General features: G+C 38.3%; 1 protein-coding gene and 1 long non-coding RNA gene across 2 annotated transcripts; one reads left to right on the top strand and one right to left on the bottom strand.

The window, feature by feature from the left end:
• The first annotated feature begins 964 nt into the window (after positions 1-964).
• LOC145476851 (uncharacterized) lies at positions 965-3,040 on the top strand. Its single transcript, XR_014047423.1, has 2 exons — positions 965-1,218; positions 2,931-3,040. It is a non-coding gene; the product is annotated as an uncharacterized LOC145476851 (long non-coding RNA).
• A 1,403-nt stretch (positions 3,041-4,443) lies between these two features.
• Positions 4,444-11,346, bottom strand: LOC145476852 (uncharacterized). The gene is made up of 7 exons (XM_081455444.1): positions 10,911-11,346; positions 10,682-10,824; positions 9,701-9,915; positions 8,995-9,298; positions 8,116-8,208; positions 5,830-5,963; positions 4,444-5,428 (listed from the first exon to the last, which is right to left on the bottom strand). Exons 1-7 carry the CDS (start codon positions 11,344-11,346, stop codon positions 4,948-4,950), a joined length of 1,806 nt encoding a protein of 601 aa, XP_081311570.1. The 3' UTR covers positions 4,444-4,947.
• Between the last annotated feature and the right edge of the window lie 306 nt (positions 11,347-11,652).

The following is an 11,652-nucleotide window of genomic DNA, read 5'->3' as shown; positions in this document are numbered from 1 at the left end:
AGTATGTTACCTACACAGATACTACATAATTTAGTTGGTAAAGCAGCTTGATACGGGTTAACTGGCAAGCCATTAAGTGCCGATATGAAGTGTCACTCTTTAATCTCTGACGTGATTAAATAATATACACTTAAATATGAAATATCAAATGATACTGGCTGAAATAGAGAGAACTATTCAAATATTCAAAACATTGAAAATATTGCGAGTCCAAAGATTTGTTGCAAGTCTTAGCAAAACTGATAGATTTTAGAATCAGATATGAAATAAATGTTAGGATTCTCTCACCCCCACGCATGCAGTTAGCCGTCTGCAAGCACTTGACTCCAGCGACTCCAGAACCCGTACAGCAAAGAACAATTCCTGGTCATTTCACCGGACGCTGGTTTATCTCGTCAAGGATCGAATGCTACTTCAACTACCAATCTAAGTGTCACGTGGTTTTCTGCGAAAAAAAAAACCAAAAAAACAAAGAAAGAACCAACCGAAACATACTAAGGAAATGAAAACAGCACTCACTCAACCCCTCCCTTCCCCCCTCCCCCCCCCCCCTGCCAAAACCTAGAGTCAGACTGGAGAAGACATGTATGTAAGTTGTCCGGTTCGTGCGTGCTGGAATACACCCCAGCTGCCCGTAACCAGTAGTCAACTTATTCCCATGAGATGAACACAACACTCGGTAAGTATGTTACCTACACAGATACTACATAATTTAGTTGGTAAAGCAGCTTGATACGGGTTAACTGGCAAGCCATTAAGTGCCGATATGAAGTGTCACTCTTTAATCTCTGACGTGATTAAATAATACACTTAAATATGAAATATCAAATGATACTGGCTGAAATAGAGAGAACTATTCAAATATTCAAAACATTGAAAATATTGCGAGTCCAAAGATTTGTTGCAAGTCTTAGCAAAACTGATAGATTTTAGAATCAGATATGAAATAAATGTTAGGATTCTCTCACCCCCACGCATGCAGTTAGCCGTCTGCAAGCACTTGACTCCAGCGACTCCAGAACCCGTACAGCAAAGAACAATTCCTGGTCATTTCTGGCGTTTGATTCCATATTGATTTCCTGGGATTATTGTCATGTCAGAGGAAGGAGTGGAAACTAGGTTCCAGGCGTGACGGAGTGTTCTCTTTGTATTGTGAGCCATTTTGAGAGCGAAGTGGTAAATTTGAAATTCTAAACAAACTTGTTTCTCGTGAGGATGGTAAGTAATGTCGTGTTGTGTTTTTAGTTTGCTTAATTACATGAAAAGTGCTGGAGCTTGTGCATGCTTCTTGTTTCGGCGGAGAGATAGCCAGCGCGAATTTTTCGATAGACCGTATGGAAGCAAATGTCATCATGATATCATCGTAATATTCAATCAAGTAAAAATCTCCTCTTTGCCCATCGATCTAGTGTAAAGTCATGACATTATTATTAGAATGAATAATCCAGAATGTCTTCTTTTGCCTGTGATAAAGTGATAAATCATGCTACAATACAATGCTGTCCCTTACTGACAACAAATAAAAGCTGACCACAAGCAAACAGCAGCGAAACCAACCGATTTTGATATTATTATATTCAGTGTCTGTTTTGTTATTTTCGGGACGATTTCATAGCGAATAATTTGATGTAATAGTCCCACGTGGTAATGATATTTTGATATGTGAGAGGCACATTGTGATTCAAATAATTTCTCGACATTATCATTTTACTATCACCAAAATATCAATTAAATATCAAAATGTCAGTTACCAAACTAATGATATTCTATCAGGATCTATGGATCCAGAGCATTTCCTGTATCAGCTCCAGAACTTTGGGAACAAGCTACCCAGTGATATACGTTCATGCCATAATTCAAGTCTATTTAAACCTATACACCAGACGTATCTTTATAAAAAATGTTATTTTAGCTTGTAGAAAGAGTTTTTAAAGGGCTATTTTTATGTCTTTTGTTATTATTATTATTGTTATTATTACTATTATTATTATTATAATTATTATTATTATTATTATTAATAATGGTAATAGGACTGGGTGGAGTCCAATTTGGTCTGTAATCACACAAGTGATTAACAAAATCGGACGACCGCGAAGAGGGTGTCCGATTTGTTATTCACGAGTGTGATTACAGACTGAATTGGACAACACGATGTCCCGTTACCAATTAATCATAACAATTACAATTTCCCACAAAAGCAAAAATTCATTTGAAAAAAGAGCATTTAATAGTCATTTTAAATATCATAATTAAAAATATGGAGAATAGCTTGCAAAGTGGCTGTTAAGTTTCTTTCAAAACAGTCACCAGAGACTAAACCTCCACAATTTTACAAAGTCAGTCTCTTGAATTGGTTACCATAGTAATTGCAATCAATGTTGTGGTTGGTGGATTTAGTGGAGAGGACTTAACATGATTGGCTCATGTAACTCTCCGATTACAGGTGTCCGATTACAGCCAACTGTCCGATTACACTGTCCGATTACAGCTTTGCAGATTAATTAGAGCAAAATACAGCAGTTTATGCACCAATCACATTTGAGGAAATTGTAATTGTTATGATCATTATTTCTTTTTGCTGGTCAATTACGTCCAAATTCTTGGTGGTTTGAAATTTTCCATTTCAGGAATTTTTGAGATAGGAACATTTTGTAGGGTTGTTCCTAATGTTCTGTTGTAACAGAACGTGTTCTTGGATATCATTTGATGCTTTCTGGAAATTTCTATGGCTTGAAAATTTGGCAAGGGATTTTTGGGGGGTCAAAATTTTGGTTCATGGGATTTTGGGGGTTTTGTTTGAGGCCCTAGGATTTTGGGTGGTTCATCATTTGATCGTCCCTGTCAATTGAAATCCAGAGTACCCCCAGCTCGGGGAGTATGAGGCTTCATTGAATGAAATTTAATTCCATTTCATTTCCTTCCACTTGCAGTAGCTGTCTTTGGCAGAGAGGACCCATGCCTTCTACTGGGACTCAAATGCACCAATGAATGAATGTGTGCCTAGACCCAAATCCGGAGAATAAAAAAAGTTTTTTGATTAGTTTTCCTGTTCTTCACATTGGTTTGTCTTTTGTTGATTTCTTTCCCCTTATCTCTAATACATATTGACTATTAGTTACATTATCATTAAAGTATATAAGTACATGAATAAAGACAGATTGTTATCATCATCATCCTTGCTTAGATTCAAAATAACCAATAAAGAAGTCTAGCCACCCAATGTGTTCATCTGTCTTTCTTCATTCACTTATATTACAATAATAATAATAATAATAACTTTTTATGGTCTGCCAGGAGAGAGACACTTTTTCAGGAAGGAACCAAGCCACTAATATTTGTTAGCCTTCATTAGACACTCGTGAATCTATCTATCTATTGCGTAGATGTTTGGCTTTGGAAAACACAACAGCCTATTTTCCATTTAGATAAATAACAACAAAAGGCAACTGAAACAATCAATTTAAATTTCCTGTCAATAATCTTTAATGTGTAAACAACATTATTCAACTGCTAGTGTCTGTGCAGAACACAAAAAGCACTCTTCATTCAGAATTAACCTTCCGAAAACAACAACTAGAAAGCTAATTATTGAAATTATCATTTCTCGTAATATTAAGTTGAAGATTATTGTCTTGCTCAGTAACTCCTGTTACCATAGTTATAGGGCACAGGTATTAAGTTTCCTATCTCCTGCCTTTCTCCTAATAATTGCAACTCTGGTGATATTAATTTCATGTCATTTGTTTGACAGTACCAATATTATGTCTAATAAAGCCAGAAATCCATTAAGTCTCCCATTAAGTTTTGAGGCCTGCATGAGCTCTCTCATGTTTCTTGGCTGGACAATAATTTTTATAGAGTAAAATTGTTTATCAATCAGCAAGTATCTGAGTATTTATTGGCCTTTTTTGTTGAGAATTAAGTCATTTGATTGCAGCACTGCTCTGTGCGTCGGAAAGTTTTGAAACTGTGAATACAAAAAGCAAGTTTTAAAAAGAGTAAATGACAGCAAAGACCTTATGGGCTCAACCACTGTTTACTTAATATCTTTCACAGGCTTCCTAATCACTGAAAAGAGTGCACGAGTGGATAAACAATCGATCTTGAAACAAAAATTTGTGAGCCGAGGAGGTCTCATTAGCCCAGTTCAAAACTGGAAATTTCATGTGTGCCCTATATAGAGGGCTGGTCTGGCAGTTTTAATGGGTAATGTGGCATCTCTCGTAGCGTATAATATGATTGGGTTGCTACCCTAGCCAAAAACAAAAGACCAAACAATTGAAGCAATGACTTAGACTTCAAAACAATAGAAGCTGCTTACAATACCAAAGAAAAGCAAGTTATGAGAGCTGCTACACTACCAGTATTAATACTTGCCATTTGCATCAAAGGGAGGAATGGACATCAGCCTCACTTCCATTGACGGGCCAAAAATCTACAGAATTTGTAGATATGCATAGAATTTTGAATTTCACTTCATGCAAAAATCGCCCTTGTTCCAATTAAGAATAATAATATCATTGTCATTTGCATTTGTACATGTGGAGTCAATTTAACTGGCTCAATAAAGCAATTACTGGCTCAAATGATTGAGGTGATGTCATTCCAAGTCACTAAAGCTACATATTAAATCAACCTCTCATTCACTTGCATTTGGGAAACTGGGACAACGAATTCATGGAACGACTGAGAAATTATCGGTACCCTGTCTCGGTAATGACGATAACATTTATCTTCAACTAAATTATTCTTATTCTGTTAGGCCCTCTTGTTTGAAAACATGCAACTTTCAGTCAAGCTCTCATGCGGGTCACAAGATTTTGAGGAAAAAAATTGGGATGTGAACTTTTGCGAATTGATTCTGGTCTTTGGGAAGTGAAACTGCTTTTGGGAAATCAGATGGTTTTTCACTGCTCGGAGCTTGACTGTAAGACTGCACGGAGAGAGTTAGTCTTTGACTGCCTTGTGGATGGTACGAGTGGAAGTCATGAGTTTGTAGACGCCGGCTCGCTTTTTGGTGGCTTGCAATTGTACAGGAACAAGGCTGTCGATGCCTTCTTTCCACTCTTCACCTGAGAGTTCAAGCTTATACAAGTTGGTGCCTATGTGTTTGTAATACAACAGCGTTGCCTCTCTTTCTCTTATGGACTGGACCTGGCCAATAAAAACCTTTGGATTCTGATAGGTGCTCTCCTCTGTGACAACAGCCACGAAATCGCCCCTGTTTACATCCACACAACCCTCTTCTGGTTGCTCAGCAGTCGCATCTTCCTCTTCGTCGAGACGGCCCTCTGCGTAATCTCTGGCCAAGTCAACTGCCAGCCGTTTCTTCTGATTTGCTGTGCGCCGATCATACGTAGTTTGTGCTTGTTTACGTGAATGCCTGAGCGCAGATGCCAAGGAAACCTTGAGAGAGTCGGTACAGTCCCTGTTAAAATCATAGAACAATGTCTGAGTTATGATTGACCAAAGACTTAAAAATGCCAGCCAGTGAGCGAAAAGAAAAAATGTACATTTCATAATAGGCCACTTTCAAAAATACCACAATACTTCTTGTTAAAAATATATATTTTATAATAGGCCACTTTCAAAAATACCATAATACTATTTGTTTGCCCTCTAAAATTTTGCATAAGAACTGTTTCCAGTTTCACCTGGGACTGAGAATGGTCCCAAGAGAAAATAGAAATAAATTATTTGAATCCTTTGATTTTAAGCTAAGAATGTTTCATGCGAGTCAAAGAAAGATTGACCTCTTGACTCAACTTCACTATTTTTAAGATTAAATGTGCACTCTGAATTACTAAGAATAACTATGCGTCCACTCACGATTTGTCGTATGCCCATGTGATGAACGAAGATCGAAGGATGTTTATAGAGGCCAGCTTTCCCGTAAGGCCATATAGCACACTCTTCAAGTGAGCGGAGAAGGAGGCAGCAGTGAAGTGACCACCATTCTTGTTCTGGAGACAAAAAGGGGCAGTGCATTTGCATTGGTTTTGTCTTGTTTTGTTTTTTTCCATTTTTATGACCTCTTCTTATAGAGATCCTTGCCAATACCACTTGTGTGTATATAATGTGTATATATATAGGTTATTAGAGTGGAGAAAGGAGTGAATACTCAAAAAAACAAGCAGAGTGAATCTGTTGAACAAGACACCCCAGAAAGGTTTTCTTTTTCCCCTGAAATCACCCTACAAGTGTCCAGGATAACAAAAAATAACCCCAACGGGGTTGATTTTGCATCACACAAGGGTTAATATTGCAAATCGTGCCACCCCAGAGAGATGTGGCTTTCGGTCTAAAACACCCCACTAGGGTTCGTAATAATAACCGTGAACCTTGACAGGAATGTAGTTTTCAAAACAAAATACCTCACCAAGCCTACAAATAATTTTTGTTTATAGGCAGGTCATTTGTCACGACAAAGACAAGTTTTGACCTGACAAAAAGCCAGTCTGGTCGGACAAAAAAAATTGTTTGTCATTATAAATTAAAAAGAGACATTTGAGACATTTTGGTATTTCAGTGTAGACTCTTCGCCAAAACATTGGTTGCAAATTCAAATAGCTTAAAAGTCAACTGAGTGTAAAATTGCTACTAGCACCAGCAAGGGGACCTTTACATTATGTCTGGTATTAATTTACCTGTTGAAAATTGACAAATTTACAAACGCTTATACCCCTAGTCACACAAGCGTTTCCAATGTAACAAGTTTCCCACAATGTCTAGGGACTGAACAGGAAAAGGGATGAAACAACCTCCCACACGGACACCTTGTCAGTATAAAACCTCACAATAACATTCAGAGACTTGAAAATTGGCCGAAACGAATTCTTCGACTTTTTCTGAAAGCAAGTTTCCTCTGAAAGCTTTCGGGGTCAATTGAATAAAAAATTGGCGTAATTATTTAAAATGTGGAATTGGAGGCGGTCGTGACTATAAAGCGTGACCAATTTGTACATTCACGCTTTTCACAAAAACATGTCTGTGGTACGGAAACTATATTTCAACCACACTGCCAGACGTAAAAAAAACTATAAAAGGTTAAAAATTAAACTGAGTTTTGATCATACGGACTAGAAAAACATTTGGCTACATTTTAGAGGTTTTAAAGTTTTTGAAAGCGATTGCATTCAGATAAACGAAACGTGAGTATTTGGGCTGTGTATTCAATTTCCATAATATCTTTAATCAGGTCAATGTATTACAACTGAAAATTAATTCCACAACACTTGGTGGCAACAAACAACGAGTAATTACATAAGACCTCAGTTCTAAGTAGTTTTTCAGACGAACATAATTCAGACTAAATGGGGCTTCACGATCTTTCACAACGCCACCGCAAAATGCGTAAATTAACACGCAGGAATAGTGGTACTGTTGTGATATGTTTACAATTCGACATAACATTTGAGACGGCGCACTGCGCGTGATAAAATTCTCAGAATTAGAATAAAACAAAACCGATAACAATGCTTTTTTCCGTAGCATTGTGTGGCAGTATAACAAAATAAGTTGTCCCATATTCAGCCACAAACTTCCAGTTAAAATATTTTTCATTTTAGCGGAAATGCCCGGTCAGAGTGTCCAACCAGGCTAAGCTTTTACCTGTCAAAACCTCAAATTTACCAGACGATTGTCCAATGACCGACTGTTATTTGCAGGCTTGCCTCACTGAAATGTTGTTTGACTTGAAATCACCCCAAAAAGGTGTGAAATTAGGTGCAGAAAACCCACCCTGGATATGAAAATTTCCTAACTAGGGGTAAGATTTGAAATTTACACACCCTGCAAGGATGAATCTGCCAAAAAAAACACCCCACCGTAGAAATTGTCACTGAATTTTACATACTGAAAGAGCTTTTGGGGGTGAAAGCTGACTGTGACCAACCCTTGAAGGATGAAATTTCTAAGAAAAACCACTCTTGGTATCGAAATGGGGGTGAAACGAGAAGATTAAACAGCTTTATGCCTCAACGTTAGGGTTAGGGTTAGGGAGGATCCTTGGCTGGGATCAATTTCCTCACCCCAAAAGTCCAGAGGTTGAAATCTAACTTACACAAGATGTGAGGATATCATTTGGTAACTTGGTCAAAACAGGTTAAACCTTACCAGCAGTAGGTAGCTTTGGCTTGACTCTGTAACCAAATGCGGCCGATAATCCTTTATGTACGACAACAAAAGTCGACAGAGCTCGTCTTCGGGCTGAAAAAGATCAGTGGCATTGACCTCAATGTCTGGTCAATCATCAAACTAAATGATAAGTCAATACTTTTGGGTGCAGAACAGCCTTTGTACAAATTTCTAACAATTAAAGATTGGAATAAATGGCCAAACTAACCAGCTTGAAAATGGAATCAACATCAACAGATATAAACAAATGTTTATGGATGGAGTTTTACATCCATGTCAATCAGTAGAAATTTTAGGTAAATCATCTCAGATCACCATTAGTGGTGCAGGATCACAAAACTGGCTACCCTTTTATGATGAGATCAATGTATTGTAAATAAATTATGCTTATGCCACAAATGCTTAAATGGGCAATGCCCAGAGTACTTTGGAGATAAATTAGTGCGTATCAGCAACATGTCGACCAGAATCTCACACTATGGTGATATAACTATACGCTGTTCTAGAAATAAACGTGACACAGAAGGTGGAAAAACTCTTCTTGTTACAGCTGCAAAACTTTGGAACTCTCTACCTATTACTATAAGATCTGGCACCAGTATTAATGCCTGCAAACAGAATTCTTGTAAGGAAGGTTATGCTGGCTTGGATAGCTTTCCCATTTCATAAATGTTTTATCCTTTTAATATTACATTTACTGTCTTTGCCCTTTTCAATATTATTTTGTAAATTAGCTCTATCTATTTAAGGGGAGGGCCAGAAGTTTACCAATCGTCAACTGTAATGTGTCACCCTCGGTAAACAAACTTATTTATTTATTTACTTAATTTACTGGAACCAGAGAGGAAATTGTCTAACCTGTAGAGACAGCTCATCTCGTCCAGAAAACTTTCTGGTCTTGTAATTGTTAAAGTGGAGGATAATAGCCCCACTATCCTTGACAAGCAGGTAATTCTTCCCAGCTGAGGTCTTTGGGTCGAAGTTCCTGGCCTCTTCCCCTGACAGCACTTCCAGGGTCCTGATTTCCAGCCCCCGTGACGGGGGAATGAACACATACAGGGATAGCATAATGAGATCGCAAAATTCCTTGGCTTTGAACTTCATTGGACCAGTCAATTCAAACTTTTCTCGCTGGGTGCTAACAGCAGAAACCACTTCCTCCCTTTTTTTAAAGACAAAACCAAAAACAAAAAAAGGAAAGAGGTTCACACAGGTTTGGCTGTCCAGGACAAAGGGAAAGGGAACAATTCAGGATAAAAGTACTGCAGCCAAGAGAGATCTATCTTGCTAACCGCAAACAAACAATGGTTAGTCAGTTTACTTTCAAGTGCCAATTCCTCCTGAAGCTCTAAGCTAGCCTCAAACTAGTATCCGTAATCATGTGATTGCTAACTAACACAATTGATTCTTAACAATCTGTAGTCTACATCTAGTTATGCGAGAGCTTCACTCTTTTTTAGCCAATCAGAACCAAGTCATTTTTCCAGGTATAATATTGCTGGTACTAATCGCAGTCTCTCCTGTCACAGAGTGAACAAAAAACAGTTTCCATGCCAAGACTTACCAAGGGATCCAGCGATTTTGGGCAGAAAGATCTTCCATTGTGGACGGCCTTTCCAAGTCACCTTCTTTCTGGAGAATTCGAGCTTGAACTCTCAGCTGACGGATAATGGGGACCCCTTTGAAATCAGGAGCATGCTCTCTGTGCACAAATTTGATTGGGTAGAGAAGTGAGCTGATGTGATTTGAAACCGTCGCAGAGCTGCAATTTCGTTCTTCCTGTGAGGAAACAGAACAGGTTAATTGAGGCTCGGAACAGCCAAAAATCAATAAGTAAATAAATAGATGTAAACGAAAGAAAAGGAAAAGAAAAGAATCAACATGTAGCAGAAATTCATCAGAGGCAAGAGTCTCTGGGTTAAAGTTTTCAAGCTCGAAAGGAAAAATTTCACCCACCAAGCAGTAAATCAGTGATATTAAAATTTTCCAATTTGTTGGGAATTTCTTTCTTTCAGAAAAAATATGGAATAATACTACTACTAATAATAACAACTATTATTGACTTCTTAACGTATAGAGTCAACTTATTAGCAGCTAGCTATTTATAATTTCTCTTTAATTCGATAAAGACAACGTCCAAAACAGATTTAAGGTTATTGTTAGCATAAAACAAGTTTCAACGGCAGATCGGTAAAAAGATATCGCATTGCTGATAACACATTGTGAGTAATCAACACAACTTAGTACACGTCGTAAGGTTAAAAGTCCACTAATTTATGGCGAGAAGTTACTTTAAAACAATACCTCAGATGCAAAAGATATAGGTCCCAATCATAGCGTAATTTATCTGTGATGTTAACGTGCATAGCGAAAATCCTCCAATATTCGTCATTTTCAGCAGTTTCTTTACACACAGGTATTACGGGCTCACATTTTTTTACGAAACTAACTGATGTGGTTTTCAGTCCCCGGCCGTGAGTTCCCTTGGGCGTTTCTACTAAGGTGTCAAAACTTAATACGAAAGCCTGTAAAGAATTTCTCTCACCTTCAAAAATTCAACGTAAGCTTCGATCAAGGGAACTCTCAAAAAGCAATGTGGTAGAAGCTCTTCATCACGGCCTAAAGTAGTTCTAACGTAACCCAGAAAGCCTGCGAAGAAGATAAAAAAGGAGAGGTTATATGTTAAATCGCGTCACCCAAATATCGGTTATCATCACTTAGGCGCAAACGTGGAAATTAAGGCCAAAATTAAAAAAAGAAACAAAGATACTTACAAAGCATTCTCTCTTGAGCCTTCTCGTAAGTAGAAAGGGTCACCGGTGCTTTCTCTCTTTCAAAGTTGACTTTCTGGGTAAAGAATCTCTTTACGGAAGCCAAAAACTTTCTGACTGCCTCGGGTAGCTCACCGAATTTAACCGAATACGGGGTTTTGCGCTTGTTCCCTCTCTGCGCTGAATGCAGGGTAGATTCCGCATGAAATTCACCCGCAACGACGTCGTCTTCATTGTCGGCCTCTCTCTGCGCTGAATTCAGGGTAGGTAACGCGTGAATTTTACCCTCAGCGACGCCGTCTTCATTTTCGAAGAGTGGTTCTACCAACTTTTCCTGCTCGAGCGGGACGGGTGATAGCGGGCAATCATCCTCGATTTCAATTACATGTACTGCCGAGTTATCTGGAGCACTAGAGGAGCAAGGCATTTGTTCTTCCATTGCGAAAAAGGTGGTTACGACGAAGAAAATACCCGAGCGTGTGGTCTGTTGGCGTACTCAATGATGATGTGGAAAAAATGATTGAATGGTGCAAGAACGATGCTTTACGAACTACGAGAATTTTCACAGGTATAAAATAGGCTCTTTGTACGATCCGGTCACATGGTACAGAATTAATTCCGCTGGGACGCAAGTTACACAGTGGGATTTTCAAAACAAAGGAAAGTCGTCCTAGACTGGTGCGAGTTCCTTTGTTTTGGAAATCCCACTGTGTAACTTGCGTAATTAACTCCGTACCATGTGACC

Source organism: Orbicella franksi, unplaced genomic scaffold, assembly GCF_964199315.1.
Source record: "Orbicella franksi unplaced genomic scaffold, jaOrbFran1.1 SCAFFOLD_197, whole genome shotgun sequence".
NCBI lineage: Eukaryota > Metazoa > Cnidaria > Anthozoa > Scleractinia > Merulinidae > Orbicella > Orbicella franksi.
Note: the sequence above shows the minus strand (reverse complement) of the source record. Positions and strands in the feature narration are given on the sequence as shown.

What these genes read in the sequence shown, in the direction of transcription:
- LOC145476852 (XM_081455444.1), bottom strand. Translation starts at nt 11,346, where the DNA reads ATGGAAGAACAAATGCCTTGCTCCTCTAGTGCTCCAGATAACTCGGCA. An exon ending in GGCTCAAGAGAGAATGCTTT is followed by an intron (nt 10,825 to 10,910) that starts GTAAGTATCTTT and finishes TTGGGTGACGCG; the next exon opens with ATTTAACATATAACCTCTCC. An exon ending in CAAAATCGCTGGATCCCTTG is followed by an intron (nt 9,299 to 9,700) that starts GTAAGTCTTGGC and finishes CTTTAAAAAAAG; the next exon opens with GGAGGAAGTGGTTTCTGCTG.